This window comes from Microcebus murinus, chromosome 8 (assembly GCF_040939455.1).
Source record: "Microcebus murinus isolate Inina chromosome 8, M.murinus_Inina_mat1.0, whole genome shotgun sequence".
NCBI classification, from domain to species: Eukaryota; Metazoa; Chordata; class Mammalia; order Primates; family Cheirogaleidae; genus Microcebus; species Microcebus murinus.
Genome location: NC_134111.1, coordinates 107233750 through 107255570, shown reverse-complemented (window position 1 = coordinate 107255570; position 21821 = coordinate 107233750). Strand labels below are relative to the sequence as shown.

General features: G+C 52.5%; 2 protein-coding genes, 1 long non-coding RNA gene and 1 pseudogene across 4 annotated transcripts in view; 2 read left to right on the top strand and 2 right to left on the bottom strand.

The window, feature by feature from the left end:
• Positions 1–398: 398 nt before the first annotated feature.
• LOC105866394 (uncharacterized) lies at positions 399–7562 on the bottom strand. Of its 2 annotated transcripts, none has more exons than XR_001151858.3 (3): positions 7225–7562; positions 5011–5145; positions 399–1878 (listed from the first exon to the last, which is right to left on the bottom strand). It is a non-coding gene; the product is annotated as an uncharacterized LOC105866394 (long non-coding RNA). The 2 variants fall into 2 exon arrangements; XR_012920663.1 differs by having other exon boundaries at positions 399–1720.
• LOC105866393 (elongin-C pseudogene) lies at positions 1913–2237 on the top strand (annotated as a pseudogene).
• A 187-nt stretch (positions 7563–7749) lies between the features above and the next one.
• DTYMK (deoxythymidylate kinase) lies at positions 7750–15584 on the top strand. The gene is made up of 5 exons (XM_012755659.3): positions 7750–7918; positions 8456–8564; positions 11724–11814; positions 13595–13792; positions 15328–15584. Exons 1-5 carry the CDS (start codon positions 7789–7791, stop codon positions 15436–15438), a joined length of 639 nt encoding a protein of 212 aa, XP_012611113.1. The 5' UTR covers positions 7750–7788; the 3' UTR covers positions 15439–15584.
• A 3427-nt stretch (positions 15585–19011) lies between these two features.
• Positions 19012–21821, bottom strand: part of ATG4B (autophagy related 4B cysteine peptidase) — a 29552-nt gene continuing 26742 nt past the window's right edge. Inside the window, exons 12-13 of the mRNA XM_012755650.3 lie at positions 20064–20157; positions 19012–19414 (exon numbers count right to left, since the gene is read on the bottom strand). Coding sequence (XP_012611104.2) covers positions 19341–19414; positions 20064–20157 — 168 coding nt within the window. The 3' untranslated portion in view covers positions 19012–19340. The remainder of the gene's footprint in view (positions 19415–20063; positions 20158–21821) is intronic.

Here is a 21821-nt window from a genome sequence, read left to right as displayed (position 1 = left end):
GAAGAGACAGCAGAGCTCTCTCTGCCACGTGAGGACACGGTGAGAAGGCGCCATCTGCAACCCAACCACGGAGCCCTCACCAGGCAGCAGCCCTGCTGGCACTTCCCTCCTGGACTTCTAGCCCCCAGAACTGTGAAAAATAAACTTCTGTGGTTTCAGCCGGTGGGGCCCAGTATTTTGTTACAGATGGTGAAAAGGACTCTGATGGGCAGTTAGCAGTGTCTGCTGTCAGGATTGGATGCTGCGGTCATTGAAGGAAAAGCCAAGAGAATTGCTAAGGTGTGGACCCAACACTTGACATCACTTGTTGTCAAAACTGCAAGGAAGTTTCGGGAGGGGCTCTGGGCTCAGTTGCTCACTGCACAAAGATCCAATGACTGAGACAGAAGACTGCCAAGTAAGAAAGGGATTTTTAATACACAGACACAGACATCCTGCAGGAGACTGGGAGAAGCCACCTCAAATCCATCTCTCCAACTAACAGAGATCTTGGGCTTTTAAAGGAGGGGCCCCGTGGCTTGGGGCAGGTGGTGGTGCCCTAATAACAGGCCACAGTGGTGCTTTGGGGGCGGGTCGTGGGGATGGTGAGTCCTGGTGTCAGGAGTCTGCCCAGCGGCCTCCAGAATTTCAGCTCCTTTGCTTTGTAGAAAAGCCACCATTTCTGGGAAACAACTCAAAAGGTCAAGTAGTTAGTTAAGGGGCAGGATTATTTAAAAAATACATAGGGGGCCAGGCGCAGTGGCTCATGCCTGTAATCCTAGCACTCTGGGAGGCTGATCGTTTGAGGTCAGGAGTTCAAGACCAGCCTGAGCAAGAGTGAGACTGCATCTCTACTAAAAATTGAAGAATTAGCTGAGCATGGTGGTGTACACCTGTAGTCCCAGCTACTAGGGAGGCTGAGGCAGGAGAATCACTTGACCCCAGGAGTTTGAGGTTGCTGTGAGCTAGGCTGACTCCACAGCATGGGTGACAGAGTGAGACTCAGGGAAAAAAAAATATATATATATATACACATATATATATGTGTATATATGCATATATATCTGTAGTCATTGAAATTTGTTCATTGGGGCCAGTATCACACGGAGCAGCAGAAGCAGCTCTTAGCTAACTCTGGACTTCGTGAAAGCTCAGATAATGAAATATCTTGATGCTTTGAGCAGCAGCTGGTTGGTACTCTGGGACCTGCAGTTAAAGGCACAATGATAAGAGAGGTATGCCATGTTGGGATAGGCAGAAGAAAAATTGGTTCTTGCATCTCAATAACAAACGTCGCTGTTTGTGCAGTTTGAACAATTCCTGCGGCAGCCCCTCCCCCCAGCACACAGGCTCAGCCATCAGGTTCTATCTTCCCCTCCCACTCCCACAGGTGAGCAGGAAGGGACCATTCACAGCCTGGTGAACTGTGTTTCTCCCGCCCGTCTGCGCGGCAAGTTCTGGACACAGGCCGTCCTGGAACCCTGCGTGACCCTAGCAAGGCTCTCTCCCGCACTGTGACCCCCACCCCCTCATGCTCTGGACAGCAACAAGGTGGACATTCTATAGCAAGAGACCTCGGTGAGACAAAGGGACATTCCTTTATTCCTTACCTATGAAAGACAGGGTTAAGGGCCATTCTTACTTAGTATTTGTGAGTTTTCACTAGGTTGTGCCGTGGTAACAAACGATCCTAAAGTCTCAGTGACTTCAGAGTCACAACAGTCACTTCTTGCTGGTCCTACTGCAGAAAGGAGACCAGTGTCAGGGCTGCCCCGCCCAGCTCCTCACGCAAATGGGAAGGTAAAGGCTTCAGGCACCCGGGGCCCTGGAGTAGGGGCTTCGGCAGTACTTGGTACTCGGGGACCAGCTGCGGTGGCTGACAAGAAACTACCGAAGTTCCTGGGGAAGCAAAAGACCATTTCCTAAAAACACAATGGATGGAGATGAGAAAACCTACGGTGGCTGGGAAGGCTCTGGTGCCACGTGTCAAACCGATGCCTTCTGATGGTCATGAGTTTATTGTACAAAAAGAACATGCGCTGACATCAGGAACAATAAAAGCCATGTTGGGTGCCCAGGTCAGTTTGGTGAGAACAAACCAGTGAGGTCGATTTCAGTTAGAGATCCCTTCACATGCACTATCGAAACTATGCACATACTTTACCTACGAGGTTCGCTACACTAACAGCTCCACCGAGATTCCTCAATTCCTAGTTGCACTGGAGCTGCTGATGGCTGCAAACTTCCTAGATTGTTAAATAAAATAAATGATAATAGACTGTTAATTTTTCAGTACTTAATACCTGTAGTTCAGTTAGTAAGTTTTTGTACGTAGCATGTTGTCTGTGTGCAATTGAACTATAAAGTTAATTGCAAAGCAGATTATCTTATGTTTTTTGCATTATCAATTCAGGTTGAAATTTGTTTGCTACATCAACAAATTAAGGACATTTTCACAAACAGAAATGAATATGCCAATTAGAAAAAAAAGGCTTCAGGCACCTGTGAAGAACTGGTGCCATAGATCATTCATTAAGGAAATACGTTGCTGACCTCCCATGAACAAGGACATGCAAATTGTAACTATGTCTAGCACCTAAAGCTAAAGCATGTGGGATTCCACACTAATATGAATTATAATTTTATCTTTATAGGTAACATAACTGGACACAACACAGAATCAGACATTCTTCCACCCACCCAGGGACATCTACATGATTCATGCTTCTTCACTTCCTTTTTCTCTTCTAACATTCTGCTTATTTTATGTAAAATGTAAATGTCCGGGGGGGCTCTCAAGAATGTAACAATTTTGCACGGGCAGCTTCCTTTCTCTCTCTATGCCTTTATTTATTTATTTTTTTCCCCTTTGTTTTTTGAGACACAGTCTCACTCTGTTGCCCAGGCTAGAGTGCCGTGGCATCAGCCTAGCTCACAGCAACCTCAAACTCCTGGGCTCAAGCGATCCTGCTGCCTCAGCCTCCCAAGTAGCTGGGACTACAGGCATGCGCCACCATGCCTGGTTAAATTTTTATATATATATATATATATATATTTTTTTTTTTTTTCCAGTTGTCCAGCTAATTTCTGTTTTTAGTAGAGACAGGGTCTCAGTCTTGCTCAGGCTGGTCTCGAACTCCTGAGCTCAAACAATCCGCCCACCTCAGCCTCCCAGAGTGCTGGGAGTTCAGGCATGAGCCACTGTGCCCGGCTTCTATATGCCTTTAAATGCTGAAGGTTCCAACTTCCCCTTCTAAAAAACAGCCACAGCTTGTCTGTGGTCTGAGTTTTCTCAACTTTGGCTCCATAAAACCTCCGTTGATTTTTTTTCTTTGCCTCGGTCATTTACTGGGTTGGCAGTACCTATCAGCTGCGGTGGCTGCACTTTGTGTACCTTCATGCCAGGATCTGGGGTGAAAAATCAGCACTAACGGTAGGACACAGGCTGTTTTCACGTTAGGGGCAGGAAGGGATGGCTGAACCACAAAACAAAATTTAAAGCTTCTGCCTGAATGGGGCTCATGCCAGCTGTGAACATTACATTAGCCTTTGGAATGCACATGGCCAAGCTTAACATTAAGGACTGAAAGGAAACCACCCTTCCAGATACCAAAACTGAATCAGGCAGGGTGCTGTCAGGAAAACATACTCTAGGTATTGTCAAAGAAAAAGAACCCAAACCCTGTAAAATAATTTAAAGAGGTTTATTCTGAGCTGAACATGTGTGACCATAGTGCTAGGGTACCTCACCAGGAAGCCCATCACAACACCAGAAAGCTGTCCTGGTCTGAAGTAGTGAAGCAGGCGGTTCTCAAACGCTCTTTAGACCCACGCTCTGGCTGTGACTGCCCTCCTAAGAATAATGGCCTCAAAGTTTTGAGTGCCTCGCATTGGCAAACTCTAACACAGAGCTACACAGATGAGATTCTGGAAAACGTAGTTTCTACATTTTCTTCTGCTAAGCTAGAAAGTGATGTCTAGCTGACAACTGACAATTTGGCTCAAATAGATATTAGTATTTTAGACATCAGAAATATTACATTATTAAATATGGAATGTCCAATTTCCTTAAGTACTGAGTTTGACAGTTGATATCTTTAACATCTCACTTTGACACTTCTGGTTTCTTTTTCCTTTCTTTTTTTTTTTTATTGTGAAGATACACTCTCATTTTTCAAACGCATGTTTTGGATTTTGATTATCTTTCAAATTTTTTTTTGGTTAGAGCAATTTTTAAGAGACCATGGATAAGTCAAAAATTTGTGTTATTTTTGAACACAAGTTCCATCATAGAATGAATGCAGCACAGACAGCTCAAAATATCAATGAAGTGTTTGGGAAGGATGTGGCTAATGAACGCACAGTACGTCAGTGGTTTTAGAAGTTCCGTTCTGGTGATTTTAATCTTGAAAATGAGCCAGGTAGGTGACCTGAGACCCAGGTGGATAATGATGAGCTGAAAGCTGTAGTGGAAGCGAGTCCATCTCAACCTATGCATGAATTAGCTGCAAGGTTTGATGTTACTATTCCAATAATATTGGACCACTTGAAACAAATCATCAAGGTAAAGAAGCTGGATAGATGGGTTCCACATGAATTAAACAAGCATCAGAAGAGAAATCGTCTCAAAGCTTGTCTTTCTTTGCTGTCTCAATATAAAGGTGAACTATTTCTACACTGTATTGTTTCGTGTGATGAAAAATGGATTCTTTTAGACAATTGCAAGCATTCGGCACAATGGTTGACTAAAATGCCAAAATATAGCCCAAAATAAAATATTCATCAAAAAAAGCTAATGGTGTCTGTCTGGTGGTCCAGCGCTGTTATTATCCACTACAGCTTCATGAAACCTGATCAGTCAATTACAGTGGATGTCTACTGCAACCAACTGGATGAAATGATGAGGATGCTTGCAATGAAGCAGGCAAGACTGGTCAATAGAGACAAGCCAATCCTTTTGCAAGGCGCAACCACATGTTGCACAAACAACAAAAACTGGACTTGGAAACTCTCGTCATCCACTGTACTTACCAGCCCTTGCACCAACTTACTACCACTTCTTCCAGGCTTTGGACCACTTCTTATAAGGAAAATTATTCAATTCTCAACAAGCCGTGCAAAACGCCTTTCACGATTTCATAGCCACTCGCTCTCTGGGCTTCTTCGCTGCTGGCATAAATAAGCTACTGTTAAGATGGTAAAACTGTGTCAATAGTTTAGGTGCATATTTTGATTAATTGTATCGCTTCTTGTTTGAGATATAAGAAACTATACTTTTGATTCAAAATTGGACATTTCATACAACAAATTGGCTGGGTGCAGTGGCTCACGCCTGTAATCCTAGGACTTTGGTACACCAAGGAAGGAGGATCACTTGAGCCTAGGAATTTAGAGACCAGTGACAGCAACATAGCGAGACCCCTTCTCTATGAAAAACAGAAAAATTAGGCAGGTGTGGTTGTGGCGTGCCTGTAATCCCAGCTACTTGGGAGGCTGAGGCAGGAGGATCCCTTGAGCTCAGGATTTTTTTTTTTTTTTTTTGAGACAGAGTCTCGCTTTGTTGCCCAGGCTAGAGTGAGTGCCGTGGCGTCAGCCTGGCTCACAGCAACCTCAGACTCCTGGGCTCAAGCAATCCTCCTGCCTCAGCCTCCCGAGTAGCTGGGACTACAGGCATGCGCCACCATGCCCGGCTAATTTTTTATATATATATCAGTTGGCCAATTAATTTCTTTCTATTTATAGTAGAGACGGGGTCTCGCTCAGGCTGGTTTTGAACTCCTGACCTTGAGCAATCCGCCCGCCTCGGCCTCCCAAGAGCTAGGATTACAGGCGTGAGCCACAGCGCCCGGCCAAGCTCAGGATTTTGAGGTTGCAGTTAGCTATGATGCCACTGCACTCTGGCCCGGGGAACAAAGCGTGGGGGGATAAAAGAGGATTAAATAAATAAAATAAAGAGCTTCACCTAAAAAATGTCCAAGCAGCCTGGATGTCCCCAGGATAACAGCAAACATTACTAAATGCTTTCTAGATGCTAGGGGTTCTTAGGACTTTTTCACCTTCCTGTGACACAGAATTTTTATCATCAGACAACCTCAAATAGTGGATTGAGGCAGAGATCTCAATCATTGGAAGTTTATTAAGCCAACATTGAAGACACACTTGGGTAAAACTACAAACCACAGACAAATCTGTGGTGGTTTTGTGAGGCAGGATTTGGGACCTGAGGTTTTAAAGGGGAAAGGGGGTGGGTAGTTAGACGAAATGGTCACATTCTTGAGAGACCAGGAAATCTGTACCGTGTTTCCCCAAAAATAAGAGAGGGTCTTATATTTATTTGTCCTCAAGAAGACACCCTAGGACTTATTTTCAGGGGATGTGTTATTCTCTCTGGGCTCAGTAGGAGATAGCTTGCTGAAGCTCTTCCCTTATCCCCTGGTGTGTTTGGGGGAGAGGGGTGAGAGAGGCTCACAGTGCTGAGTAAAATGGCAGCCACAGCTTTTCTTCTCCCCCCCCCCCACAACACCTAAGGCTGAGCGGCCGGCTCCTCACTTCACTGAGGAGACTGTCCCCTCAAGCCTCAGCTTGCAGCACGCACAGGATAGCCGGGACCTGACGGGGAGCCGGCCTTGTTGCTGGGGCTGCCCGCACCTTTCCGGTCACCTCTGCGATAGTAGCTGTCAGGATGGGGCAGATGAGAAGGGCTGCCTGTCTTCACCGCTCCACGACGACACGCACGGGTTGTGCAGATGCGTGCTGCGTAGCCACGCCCGTCACTGGGTCTTATTTTCAGGGTAGGGCTTCTATTGCACAAATGCTTAGAAATCCTGCTGGGGCTTACTTTACCGGTAGTTCTTATTTTCGGGGAAACACGGTACTTTACACAAGATAAGGTGAACATTAGACAAGAAAAAGGACATGCAGGGAGTATCAATTATGCAGATGTCCCTGGGCGGATGGAAGGTTTGCTCTTGTCTCAGTTCTGCCCCCGAGAAGATAAACTTGCAATTCGCTAACAGTGTGGAATGGAACAGACTTTGCACGTCCTCGCTCGTGGGCGGCCAGCAAGGAATGCCCCGCGGGCGCGCGCGGCGTCCTCCCGGGTGCCGGCGCCCCGTCCCTGGGGACGCAGAACGCCGGGAACAGCTGATCACCGGGGAAGGGGCGCTGCGTGACCCAGCCCCTTCCTCTGCAGGCGGAGCTGGGGTGATCCCGGGATTCCCCCTTCCTTTACTCGTCGCGACTCACGTGTCACAGGAGTCGGAGGCACAGGACGGAAACACGCCGTCGCCCAGCCCGCGTTTTTCTGGCGCCGCCGCGTGGCCGGAGCCCGGACAGGCCCGCCCCGCCGCGCTCTGCAGGACCAGGTTCCAGAACGCCGTGGGACGCGGCGCGGCCGGTCGAGCCCCTGCCCCGCGTCGGCCCGGCCCGGCCCGCACCCAGACTCCCGCCGGCGGCCGCCCAGCCCACGGCCCGCACCGGCTCTCCAGGCGGCGACTGCCCGCGCGCCCTAGGTCGCAGACTACCGGCCGGGAAAGTGGGTACTGCCACCACAGCAGGCGGCTCTTGACGCAGGCGCGGGCGCCGACCCCGCCCAGGCCGATCTCAGCCAATCGGGCAAGCGTCTGGGAATGCTAGCCAATCGTGGCGCGCGCCTCATATGCCAGCCAATGGGAGCCGCGGGATCCGGCCCCGCCCCCGAAGATCCCAGCCAATCGGGCAAGAGCCGGGGAATGCTAGCCAATCGTAGGGCGCGCCGCTTACGCCGGCCAATGGGAGCCGCGGGCGACGGCACGGTGGCGCGGCGCGGCCATGGCGGGGCGGCGCGGGGCGCTGATCGTGCTGGAGGGCGTGGACCGCGCGGGCAAGAGCACGCAAGCCGGCCGGCTGGTGGCCGCGCTGAGCGCCGCGGGGCGCCGCGCCGAGCTGCTGCGCTTCCCAGGTGGGTGGCGGCGGCACCGCGAGCCCGCCCTGCGCCCGGCTGCTCGGGCTCCGCCGCCCGTGCCCGTCCCCGAGGTTCCGGCCTCCGCCTGGTTGTGGCGGCTCGTCGCCTTCCCGGGCTCACGGCGCGTTCGTGTCTTCAAGGGCCGGGTCTGCGTCTCCCCGCTGACGGCAAGCGCCGGCCCGGACTGCGCCCCTGACGGCGCCGCGCGCTAGGCGGACGCGGGCGGAGTCACGCGCGGGCCGGCGGTGGAGTAGCAGCCTGCGCTCCCCCGGCAGCCCGTCCCCAAACCCTGCGGATGCCTCCCTGGACGTCTCTACTTTCTGCCCGAGTCCTTTACGCCAAAGCGCTTTCCGTCCCCGCGCCTGCGCCTTGCTGCCCTCCTCGGCGAGAGTCCCTGGGCTTCAGGGCAGGGCCAAGCCGGCCAGAGATTCAGTAAAGTGAAACCCGGTGGGAAGGACACGTTCTGCCCAAACTACATGCTAAGTAAATGGAAAGCCTGACCTCATTTGCATTTGTATTTTTCTCTTTTCCTAGAAAGATCAACTGAAATTGGAAAGCTTCTGAGTTCCTACTTAGAGAAGAAAAGTGAAGTGGAGGACCATTCTGTGCACCTGCTGTTTTCTGCGAATCGCTGGGAACAAGTGTGAGCCTGCCCTGCTGCTGCCCCCAAACCAGGCCCTTTGCCGCCTTCTGAGACTCAGTGACCGCAGCTCTTGATTCTGTGACGCTGCCAGGCTGGGGCTGAGGTTGTGCTTTAATGTTTACAAGGTGCTTTTACTCATCGGTCATCAGTCCTGTGAGCAGAGGTGCTGGAGTTCCCAAAGAGCACTAACAATGCTTTTTCTTCCTTCTGCCCCCCCCCCCGCCTTTGTAACTCATAGACTTATTTTTTTAAAGATAGTTTTAGGTATACAGAAAAATCGATCAAAAAGTAGAGTTCCTACATACTAGGGATTCCTTTCCCCCACCCACCCCACGTGCTCTCCTGTTTTCCGCATTATTTATTTGTTGTATTGGTGTGTTACACTTGTTACAATTCGTAAGCAATATTGATACATTGTTAACTGAAGTTCATACTTTGTATTAGGGTTTACTCTCCCACCTCCTTTTAATTTTACATCATAGTAGGCTTCCTCTTCATTCAACATTTAACTAATGTTTATTGAGTGCCTGTAGTCTATCTTTTCAAATGTTTTTGCTTCTGTTTATATACACATGTAGATAACACATGCAATCAGAGTTTTGTTTTTTAATATAAATGGGTCATACCATATAAATTATTTGTCAACTTACCTTATAACGCTGCCTTACAGATCTCTGCACTTATGCATCTGTCAACCATTCTTCCTCATTCTTTTTCATTGCTGTAGAATGTTCTTTAGAAAGGTTACTCCATGTGCGTTGAGCCAGTTTTTCTGCTGGTGGACTTGCCATGATTTCCCTGGTTCCTGTTGGGTGAAACCCTGCATTACCTCCTCTGGCTCAGTTGGACAGGCTTTCCCCATTCCAAGTTTTAGATGAAAACAAGACCATTTTTATAAACTTTCAACACAGCTGGGATTTATGGAGTAATTGTTCTGATTTTGCTTTTTGTAGCTTTGTAGAAAAGTGACGTAAGATATATGCCCAGTTCAAAATGAAGAATCATCCTGATTTTACTTTCTAAATAGTAATCTTATCCCAGGTACCCAGGTCTGCATCTCTCTTGTCCATCTGTTCTGCCACAGGTTGCTTGTTTCACTAAGTAATATATGTTTAAGTTTCTTGCATGTCTTATTGGGCTTGATAGTTTATTTGTAAGTGTTAATTAATAGTCCATTGTCTGGATGTACTGCAGTATACTCATGCACCTACTAAAGGACATCTTGGTTGCTTCCATGTTTTGGCAATTATGAATAAAGCTGTTATAAACATCCACATGTAGGTTTTTGTGTGGTCAAAAGCTTTCACCTCCTTTGGGTAAATACCAAGGAGCAGTATTGCTGGAATACTTTTGGTCGGCTGTGCTTAGTTTTGTAAAGTATTGCAGAACTGTCACTGAAGTGGCTATGCTATTTTGCATTCCCACCAGCAATGTAGTAAGTTCCTGTTGGTGCATATCCTACCCAGCATTTGGTGATGTCAGTGTTCTGGATTTTTGCCATTCTAATAGGTTTTGTAGTGGTGTCTCGTTTTAATTTGCATTTTCCTGAAGATGTTTGATGTGGAGCATCTTTTCATAACCCTATTTGCCATCTGTGTATCTTCTTTGGTGAGCTGTCCATCAAGTTCTTTGGCCCATTTTTTAATGGGATTATTTTTTTGAGTTTCAAGAGTTGTTTGTATATTTTGGATACTTTTATCAAATATGTCTTTCGTGCATGTTTTCTCTCAGTCTGCAGCCTGTCTTTTCATTCTCTTGACAGTGCCTCTCCAAAAGTAGAAATTTTTTATTTTAGTAAAGTCCAGTTTATTAATTCTTTCATGGGTTGTACCTTTGGTACTGTAGCTACACAGTTATTGCCAAACCAAAGGTCACCTAGGTTTTCCTCTATGTTATTGTCTAGGAGTTTTATAGTTTTGCATTTTACATTTAAGTCTGTGATCCATTTTGAGTTTTTTTGTTTTGTTTTTAATGGCTTAAAACAACACACATTCTTTATCTTACAGTTCCCCAAATAAGTCTCACTGCACTAAAAATATTAAGGTGTCAGAGGGTTGGTTCCTTCTGAAGGCTACCTGTATCTTGTGACCCCTTCCTCACATTACTACGCTAACCTGTTGCTTCAGTCATCATGTCTGCTCTTTTTTTTTTTTTTTATTGAGACACAGTCTCGTTCATTACCTGGGCTGGAGTGCAGTGGTGTCATCATAGCTCACAGCAACCTCAAACTCCTGGACTCAAGCAATCCTTCTGCCTCAGCCTCCCGAGAAGCTGTGACTAGGTGTGTGGCACCACACCCGACTAATTTTTCTATTTTTTGTAGGGGTGGGGTCTCACTCTTTCTCAGGCTGGTCTCGAACTGACCTCAAGCGATCTTCCCTCCGTGGCCCCAAAGTGCTAGGATTACAGGCGTGAGCCAGCATACCTGGCTTAGTTTTGTGAAGGTTGTAAGGTCTGTGTCCAGATTCATTTTGTTACATGTGGATGTCCAATTGTTGCAGCACCATTTGTTGAAACGACCTTTATGAAAGATGTGTTGGCTCTGCACGAGTGTCCCTGTGATCCGAAGGTCCCAGTGAGATTGGCTGGGAGGAATGAATTTGACTTGGCCTTCTCTGGCTTACGTGATGTTTCTTGCTAATGTTAGGCCCCCTATCTTTGCACATCTACAGTCTTGGTGGCTGTGGGGATGATGGTGGCCCTGTGGGTTGTTTGGTTGAAAACGTCCTTGTGGTCCAGGCCTGGGGCACATCTGTGCATCATCTGCTGGCTTTGCCTGCCCCCTCTCCGCCACCATCCTTTGCGGTTCTTCATCTCGGCAGGGTGGTGCTGGCCCCTGCCCAGACAGCTGAGAATGCTTTTTCTTTCCCTACCTGTGTTTATAGAACACCTGGCTCGATCAATTGTGTTTGTTACTGTTTAGTGGGGTTGTCTTTTCCACATTGAGCTTTGCTGGGAGTGTCCAGATGGCATCTCTAAAGAGAAGATCTAGAACTTTTGGAAATAAAACTAAAGTTACAAATCACTGTGCTGTAACTGTTGTTATGTAGGCTTTCTGAGCTGTGTTGTCAGGATAATTTAAGCAGGACAGTTCAGGGCCTATGAAACCAGGGCCTATGAAACCAGGACCGGGGCTCAGGAGCATTTTCTGTTTTTCAGGCCATTGATTAAGGAAAAGTTGAGCCAGGGTGTGACCCTCGTCGTGGACAGATACGCGTTTTCTGGTGTTGCCTTCACGGGTGCGAAGGAGGTGAGTCCCGCCTGGCCTCCTGCCAGTCAGACGCCAAAGGTGGGGGCCCGGGGCCGCGTCAGTCACAGCATGAGTAACCCACTCAAATTACTCTTTGGAGTTTTATGATTCTCATATTCCTTTTATCTCTTTGCTAGATTAATTTGCTTTTTATTGACAGGAGCAAACATTTAGGTAGCTGCAGCTTCTTCTCACAGACATCATCAGTTATTTGGACAGCGTGTTTCACACGCATTTTCACAGATGGTTCATCATCAGCACTGCTCTGTCCAGCGTCTCACTTTCCCACCCGATGTTGGGAGTGTCTGGGAGGCCTGATTCTTACTTCCTGCTCTCCCTCCCTGTTCCAGGAAGCTGCTGCTGCTCCACAGGTGTGGTGGTGGTGACTGCACTGCCCTTTTCTCTGCTGCTGCTTTTTAAAATTTCAAATATGTGTCAGCAGAGAAAATAATAAACCACACAGTATTGTCATAAGCCCTAGGGACCTTCTGGTCTCCTCTGTGCTACACCAGATGACATGGTCAGTTCTTTGGTAAATGTTTCAGTACATGTCCAAAAAATGACTTTTTAAAGAACATAATCTTACCTAAAAAAAAAATTAATGGTCATTCTGTAGTGTCACCAAACATTCAGTATTCAAATTTCCCAGCACTCTCTCAAAAGCTGTTTGTCTTGCTTATATTTTTATAGTTAAATAAGAATCCAATAAAAGTCCATTTCTTAAAACTGTTTTGATATGTATGTAGGTTCTCACATCTCTTCCTAGTAGTACAATTTTTTAAAATTTTATTTCTGCAAGGCTACTTTGAGGCATGTTGGGCTCTCCCATCAAGAGACTAGTGACGTCTGCTCTTCTCTTTCTCATGACAGCAGCCCTTGATGGTGACTGACTACCAAATGATAGCCTTTTATTTTGTGATTATTGTGGGTCCTTAATAGTTGTATAAATGATGGCCTCTTAACACTGTCATTTCTTCTTCCTGTGTTATCTGGAGTCCTCCCCCCGTGGAGGGTTAAGTTTGTGTAACAAGGAGGACGGACAAGTGGCTGAGGAGCCGTGGGCTTGTCCTCTGCATCCTCCCTCCTCACCAACGTAGGCCTGGGGGAAGGTAGGCCTGGAGGAAGCTCCCTTCCTCAGCTCCTGGTGTGCCGTGGTTTGTGGGCTCGAGTCACAGCCTTTCTGGCCGTGCCTTTCCTCCAGAAACAGGGACACATGTAGGGGTGGGTGGCATGAACAAGAGGGAAGGGGCCTGTGCGATCTGGAGCTCAGGGCTGGCACATGGCTGGGAGACCACACACAGCGGCTTCCAGGACTGCCCGTCTCTTTCCTGCTCTTCTGAGGGGCAGACGCCCTGGGGTCTGTCAGTGCAAGCACACGGCCAGGGCTCAGGGCTCTGCTCTCCACCCTTGGCCTCCTAGGCCAGGTGGGCCTTGAGGGTCTCTGTACACAGACCGTGCTCCCCTCCTGGCCAGGGGGTCTGGAGCTGCATCAGGAGGTCACCGCAGGGCCAGGCTATGGGTGACCAAGACGTGGGCCGTGGGCTGTTCTGTACGCTCTTCTGCCTTCTGGTGTGCATGTTCGCAAAACAAACACTAGAAAGTGACATGAGGGAAGGCAACATGTTTGAGATTTAAAAAATAAAAAAAGAGCCACTACTGTGTAAGAATTCTCATTTCTTGGTACCTCATCAGATGTCCCCTCATTTTCCCCTTCTGTGACTTGAAACAAAAAACTAGATCCCACTGAGCTTCCTTTTCCTGTCGGGTTCTTTGTTGGCAGAACTTTTCCTTGGACTGGTGTAAACAGCCGGACGTGGGCCTTCCCAAACCCGACCTGGTCCTGTTCCTTCAGCTGCGCTTGGCAGACGCAGCCCTGCGGGGGCAGTTCGGCCAGGAGCGCTACGAGGACAGGGCCTTCCAGGAGCGGGCGCTGCAGTGCTTCCAGCAGCTCATGGGAGACGCCACCGTGAACTGGAAGGTGAGGGCCCGAGAACTGCAGGCGGAGCCGCTGGACGGAGGTGCAGGGTTCCACCCTTGCCGACTAGAGCGGCCGCTCGGGCGAAGCTGCCGCCTCCTGTCTGCTTTCCCACCGCGGAGCCTCGGGAGCTGCCATTCGGGGTTCCCGTTGCCAGCAAGTTCCGGTGTCTGCTGGGTTTTGCAGAGCGAGTTGGCGAGTGAGGCGGGTTTAGCACAGTCCTCCGTGTTCCCAGCTCCTCGTCAGACACTAGCCCCAGCCTGTGCCCGTGTCTTCTGTCACTGCCCCACCTGGCCATCCCCGTGCCCAGGAAGGTGCGTTGCACCTGGCTTCCTGCAGGCCCAGGACGGTCCAGGGGCCGGCCTCACTCCTCCCTTTCCTCCCAGGACTCTTTACTGTGGCCCAGGGTGGATGCCTGTGCCGGCTGCCTCTGCTGGGTCACCCTGCCTTCTCTCCCTGCTCCCGCTCCACCCACCTCAGCCCAGTGCAGCCTCTCTGCACACAGCGGCAGGAGGGGTCCTGGCAGGTCACCTGCCTGCACTGTCCAGTTTGTGACCGCTGCCCACGCGGAGCTTAGTCCTGGAGCTCCTGTCGCAGAGCAGGGCTGAGTCTCGCCCAGCCCGACTGGCGTCGCCTGCAGAGAATGTTGGTCACACACGTTTTCTTGTTTTCTGGAGCAGAGGGCAGAGAACAACACTCTTTTCCATGAAATGCATGTTCTCTTTTGCCGTAGGCCAGCCCAGAGAGCCATGCTGGCAGTGGCTGGAGAAGTGACACCTGGGAGGGGTGGCCCTTGGTAGGAAGTCACTCTCACAAGGGTGTGGTCACATTCTTCCAAGTGCCTTCTCAGCCCTGGGGGAGTCCAGGTTTGCTGTGCCGCAGGCCTGGGAAGGGCCCTGCCCCAGGCTGAGGGCTGAGGGCGCCGCAGAAGAGGTGATTCCCTCCTACCCTCCTTCCTTCTGGTGATCCACATGCTGTTCATGTGAGGGTGAGCACAGCTGTCAGGACAAAATGCATCTGTCCCAAGAGGATGGGAGTTAGACCAAGGGTGGGTTGGTCCTGCCGAGCAGCTACTGCTGTAGAACTTCCTCACGTTCCGTCTAGACACCTCCAGGTCCGGGGAGTGACTGGGGCAGGGGCAGGGCGGGGGCTGGCCTCTGTGCCTGATTTCTCCCTGCTGACCTGGGCAGTCACTCTGAGCACTGGTGTTCGCTGCGGGTGGTGCTAACTGCGTGAACTGCGCCTTGCCCCTTGGGCCGGCCGGCACCATCCAGGCCACTCAGGAGAGGGGTGACCGTCGGCCACCGCATCTCTCCTGCGTCTGGGCTGTGGCGGGAATTCGGGGTGCTCTGTGCCAAGGACGCTGCTGAGGTCTAGGCTGAGAGGGGGTGGGCTGAAGGATCCCAGAGGCCCTTGTGCTGTGCAGGAGGCGCAGGCTGGCCTTTCCAGAGCCTGGCCCGTAAGGAATCCCCACACGCAGTGAGGGTAGAAGGGAATGTTAATGGTCGTCCTTTTCTCCCAACTCCCTGTGGGAACAGATAGTCGACGCTTCCAAGAGCATTGAAGATGTCCACAAGGAAATCCTCACCCTGTCTGAGGACGCCATCCGCGCTGCCGCTCAGACGCCACTGGGGGAGCTGTGGCAGTGACCCAGGCTGCCCTGGAGACACCTGCCCCCTGCGGGAGGCCCTGGCACCCAGCGGTATTGAGTTTTGGGAGCTGTTTCCAGTGGCAGAGATCTCAGCTCGCCTCTCCTGGCCAGCGCTGGGAGTGCCAGGGACCCTGCAGTGAGGACACTGCCAGCACAGACCCCACACCTACAGCGGAGCAGTGTTCCTCTGCCTTCTGCTTTATCCTGAAGACGCTACTGTATTATCATATTTTTTTTACTGAAATTAATAATTCTGAGCAGTTTCATTGAGATCATGGGAAATGGTAATCAGCTGGAATTCTCCTAAATTTCTTACAGGCACTAATAAAAATTGATCTGAAAATATGTTCATGAGAGGCTTCACTTGTTTTAAAAATTTTACTTCACAGGGTCTTGCTGTGTTGCCTAGGCTGGATTTCTCCTGGGCTCAAGTGCTCCTCCCATCTCAGCCTTCTGAGTAGCTGGGTGCCACCGTGCCCAGCCCTTCAAGGCTTCTCTTTTCTGAGACATCAGCTGAGGACTGAGCTGGCTTCGAGTGGGAATCTCCATCCCAGGTTAAGGGCCCTGGTGGACCTTGGTTCCTGCCGAGGTGAGAGCTGGGTCTTCTCACTGTGGTCTGAACAAGTGGCAGCCGTGCCCCGGCTCTGAGCCCAGGTGTCCTGGTCTTACTGGGCCCAGCCAGGCTGTATCTGAGTGGTACCAGGCCTCTCTTCTGAACACATGGGTGTTAACTTTGCTATTATTTTCATTATAACCCTGGAGCTGTTCATTCCACCTCCCCCTTTTTTGAGACAGGGTCTCCCTCTGTCACCCCAGCTAGAGTGCCATGGTGTCAGCCTAGCTCACAGCAACCTCAAACTCCTGGGCTCAAGCAATCCTCCCACCTTACCCTACTGAGTAGCTGGGACTACAGGTGACACCACAATGCCCAGCTAACTTTTCTATATTTTTGTAGAGACAGTGTCTCACTTTTGCTCAGGCTGGGCTCAAGCGATCCTCCCACCTCGGCCTCCCAGAGTGCTGGGATTACAAGCGTGAGCCACCGGCGCCCAGCCCCATCCCTTTCTAAATGATCCTGAGACGAATGATTTGTCAACACCTCCTGGGTTGAGAGCAGTGTGCAGTGTGCTGCAGGGGGGGTCAGGCAGGGCCCCCCATGAGGGGTCTTGGGACGACTCCTCCTGTGGCCAAAAGATCCAGGCAGAACAAACGGCTGTGGCATTTGGGTGAACCGTGAAAGGAGCTTTGAGATGGGAGAGTGTCCCGGGTCATCCAGGTGGGCCCAGCGTCATCTCGGGTGCAGGGAGAGGCCGGAGATTCTGCACTGCGGCTGTGAAGGTGGAGGAAGGGGCCGCCGACCAAGGACCGGAGGCTGGAAAGGGAATGTTCCGCCCCAGACCGACCACATGGTCTGCACTCGGCCCTCAGGATGGTGAGGGTCCATGTGGCACTGTCTTGGAGGAGCCACAAGAAGCTCATGGAGGCATTTAAGAGGCTGTGGCTAGGCTGGGTGTGGTGGCTCAGGCCTGTAATCCTAGCACTCTGGGAGGGCCAAGGTGGGTGGATCCTTTGAGCTCAAGAATTCGAGACCAGCCTGAGAAACAGTGACACCCGTCTCTACTGAAAGTAAAAAGAAATTAATTGGCCAACTAAATTTATATAGAAAAAATTAGCCAGGCAAGGTGGCACATGCCTGTAGTCCCAGCTACTCGGGAGGCTGAAGCAGGAGGATCACTTGAGCCCAGGAGTTTGAGGTTGCTGTGAGCTAGGCTGACACCACGGCACTCACTCTAGCCCGGGCAACAGAGTGAGACTCTGTCTCAAAAAAAAAAACAGGCTGTGATGAGTTCTCAGGCCCAGCAGTGCTTCCCCTTTCCCAGTTGGATGTGGGGGTGGGCCAGAGGACGGGGTGCCCAGGATTGTCCACAAGGACTTCACGGCGCAGGGCAAGCAGATGTTCTCGCCGTCCCTGGACACATCCCTCCTTGCCCCAGCCCACAACAGCCACAGCTCGCCTGCCGTCACCGAGGCAACCCTACAGGGGACGCACTTTCTACAACATCCTGCTGGAGAAGCAGCGCTGCCATCTCACTGTCCTGAAATCATTTTCCTTGCACTTTCTTCTCTTAGGGTCACATGCTCACCCAACATACGTGATGACAGGTGTCATGGCACGCAGACAGCCGGGCTGGAAGCAGGAGAGACTCTGGCTGCCCAGTCTGGGGAACGGGCTCGCTCCTTTCCGTCGGCCGCATCCTGTACATGTGACGTCGTGGGCTCGCAGTTTTCCTGGAAACCACATCCAACCGCAGCTCGGGGAAGAAGTAATAGACACAAACTTTGTTTTCTACTGAAACTGTTATTATTTGCCATTAAGAACTGCAAACTACACTACGAAGAATGAGCAACGTTCTCTTCAGTAAGCCTTTTTCAAAACACACAAGACAAAGCTCCCTTTGGTCAAGGTGTTCCGCCCACTTCTACCGCAGCAAGACCTCCTCAGCTCCCAGCAGGCTGGTGTGGAAAGATGCAGAGCGCTAAAGGAATGCAAAGTGTCCCAGCCTTCTCTCCTCCCACCCAACTACACCTGCGAAGGATGAGGGAAGAAGGGAGGAAGGAGGGGAGAAAGAATACGGAAATAAATTATGTCAGGGCACTTGGGGCCTGGGGCGTTCTCTGCTGCCTGCAGGGAGTTCTGGGCCAGTCTGCACGAGCAGCAGCCAATCTGCAAGGCCCTGCAGCCGCCACTCCCAGCTCCCCAGACCCTCCTGCTTACACTCTGGGTGAGAGGAAAGCCACTTTCGGGACAGACAGACCAGCGTGGAAATAGCAGAGTCTGGGGCCCAGGACACCAGGGTTAAGAGGTGGCAGGTGCTGAAATTAGTGCTGGGGAAGGTCTGGAAACATCACCAGCTGGCGCCTGCCCCATCCCAACTGTTCCTCACACACCACAGAGCTCAAGTGGTCTGACCCTTTTGGCCCCTAACCATCTAAAACCTCAGCGGCCACCAGGGGCACTTCTGAGCAAGGCAAAGACACAGGAAGGCTCCCAGGCAGCAGCGTGCTCCAGCCCAGCCTCAGCCGCTGCTACAGGCAGAGGAACCTCCCTGTCCCTGCCTGTCGCGGGGGAAGCCGGTGAGAAAAGCAAGCAGCAGCACGTGGTGTGTCTGGCAACGCCGCAACCTCTTGAAGTACAGAGAGCTGTGCCCGACGGTGGCCCTCGGGACTGTCACTCCAGATGCCCCGGGACACGGCAGCTGCCGCAGCCCGGCCGTCCACGCCGTGTCCCATGCACGTTGCCGTCTTTGGAGGCCCCACACGCCCCACCCCTCAAACTCTTCTCCCAGTGCAGGGAAGCCTCGCTGTGATTCTTTCCACCTGGCCTCCCCGAGGCAGCCCTTGACAAGCCACGAGGGGCAGTGGGGGACGCAGCCAAGGCTCGCCCTGCCTGGCACCAGCAGCCCAGTCCTCGGCACACAGCCGCAGCGGCCGTTGCTCCTCACGCGCCAACCTGCAGGTCTTCCGAGACTGGCGTGGGGGGCGCCCCAGAAATTCATGTCTGTGTCGAGCAACTTCAAACAGGGCTTTTAATTCCAAACCAACCACAGAGCCGGCGCCCGGGAGGAAGCAGGACTGAAGCCAATGCGCTAGCGCAGGGCTGGCAGTGTCAGGAGGTGAACTGTCCGGAAGCTCCCAGTGGGCGGCTCCCCGTGGACGTGCAGGCCCTGACGAGCGCCGGGCTGCGCAGTCTGACTCCAGGAGTGAGGCCTCCGTCCACGGGCAGGCGGGGCGCGGCACTCGGCGTGCCGCAGGCTGGATGGATGGAGTGCCGAGGCAGGGCCGGGCTCCCAGAGGCGCCCCCAGCAGGACCAGCAGAGGCCATCCCCAGACCCCAGGGTTTCAAAGGGACAAGATTTCAAAGTCTTCATCTTCCGAGTCAAAGAATCTTTCCAGTCGCTCTACATCAGAAGAATCTAGAAAAAACAAGATACGACCTCATCAAACGTCTCTTGTGGGCAGTTCTGGGCGTGGGTGACTAGTCGCTGGAGCAGGGGGCGGACGGACAGCACCTGTGCGGGGCCTGCCCAGGGCTGCTGTGGGAGGCACAGAGGGCACCGGGCCGCCCAGCACAGACAAGCGGAGCAACTCACTCGCGCCCGCACACGGAGTGTCCCCAGGCCAGCACCCTGGCCCCATGGTCCCTGAGGAGCGGACTCCAGCCTTGCCTGCCTGCCTGTCTTGGGGGCTTCTTTACAGTGAGACAGATAGGTGTGAGGTGGATGTGCTCAGGCCACACACCTGCTGCAGGAACTCTGGGCTCTGAGCACACCCGCTGCCATGGTCTGCCAGGCCGGGGCTGGCTCCTCATGCACGCTGACCCGAGGGCTCAGTGCCACCCGTGGCTGGTGGCTCCACAGCCAGAAGCATCATCAGAGAGGGCCTCAAGCATTCCATCCCCAGAGCCCCACGGAGCCCTGGGTGCACCCCCAGCACCTGCATCCTGGGCAGGGGCCCCCTGTGGGGTGAGGCTCGCACGAGCAGGAAGACCAGGACCTGAGGAGGCAGGTGGCCAACACCACTGCCCTGGGTAACCCTGCCCGGCTGTGCCATCTACGCACTCACCTAGGGACAGGTTCAGGACATCAGGGCAGGCCAGGTGAGAAGGCTGCTGCTCCACCAGCTCAAACATGGGCAGGGCGCCTCCACGCAGCGACAGCTGTCAGCGAGACACGGCTTGTCAGCAAGACACGGCTGTGAGACGCGGCCCCTGCCGCAGAGATCCCCACACCCGAGAGAAAGGACACCAGCCGCAGCCACAGGGCAACCGCAGCTGTTGCCCACTGCACGGGGAGAAAATGGCAGCAAGTTTCGCAGGAACCCCATGTGGTGACTGACGAGTAGCACACACCTGCCCTGCTGACAGCGCCTGCACCCAGACCAGGCTGAGCGGCAGAGGCAGAGGGTGGTGGGCTGTGTCGTCCAGCGAACCAGCAGCCTTTGGAGCAAACGAGCCCAGCAACTCACTGTCACGCCGCATCAACACGGCACGGGGGAGTTGGCTAGGGACCCCATCCTCAAGTCAGCCTTTAAGGTCTGTCCCCAGGTTTGTTTATCGTGAGTAGCATGCTGCTGGCGGACATGCCACCCTGTTCAGGCTGCACAGCTATGTGAGGCAGGAACAAGCCTCCCTGCCTCTCTCTCCAGGGGGCTCAGCTCTGGGTACAGGGGACTCAGCTCTGGGTACAGGCGCTCAGCTCTGGGTACAGGGGCTCAGCTCTGGGTACAGGGGGCTCAGCTCTGGGTACAGATGCTCAGCTCTGGGTACAGGGGGCTCAGCTCTGGGTACAGGGGGCTCAGCTCTGGGTACAGGGGGCTCAGCTCTGGGTACAGGTGCTCAGCTCTGGGTACAGGAGGCTCAGCTCTGGGTACAGGGGGCTCAGCTCTGGGTACAGGGGCTCAGCTCTGGGTATATGCACTCAGCTCTGGGTACAGGGGGCTCAGCTCTGGGTACAGGGGGCTCAGCTCTGGGTACAGGGGGCTCAGCTCTGGGTACAGGGGCTCAGCTCTGGGTACAGGAGGCTCGGCTCTGGGTACAGGAGGCTCAGCTCTGGGTATATGCACTCAGCTCTGGGTACAGGGGGCTCAGCTCTGGGTATATGCACTCAGCTCTGGGTACAGGGGCTCAGCTCTGGGTATATGCGCTCAGCTCTGGGTACAGGAGGCTCAGCTCTGGGTACAGCGGGCTCAGCTCTGGGTATATGCACTCAGCTCTGGGTACAGGGGGCTCAGCTCTGGGTATATGCACTCAGCTCTGGGTACAGGGGGCTCAGCTCTGGGTACAGGGGGCTCAGCTCTGGGTACAGGGGCTCAGCTCTGGGTACAGGGGGCTCAGCTCTGGGTACAGGAGGCTCGGCTCTGGGTACAGGAGGCTCGGCTCTGGGTACAGGGGGCTCAGCTCTGGGTATATGCACTCAGCTCTGGGTACAGGGGGCTCAGCTCTGGGTATATGCACTCAGCTCTGGGTACAGGAGGCTCAGCTCTGGGTACAGGAGGCTCGGCTCTGGGTACAGGGGGCTCAGCTCTGGGTACAGGGGGCTCAGCTCTGGGTACAGGGGGCTTAGCTCTGGGTACAGGGGGCTCAGCTCTGGGTATATGCACTCAGCTCTGGGTACAGGGGGCTCAACTCTGAGTACAGGGGGCTCAGCTCTGGGTACAGGGGGCTCAGCTCTGGGTACAGGGGGCTCAGCTCTGGGTACAGGGGGCTCAACTCTGAGTACAGGGGGCTCAGCTCTGGGTACAGGGGCTCAGCTCTGGGTACAGGGGCTCAGCTCTGGGTACAGGGGGCTCAGCTCTGGTACAGGGGGCTCAGCTCTGGGTATA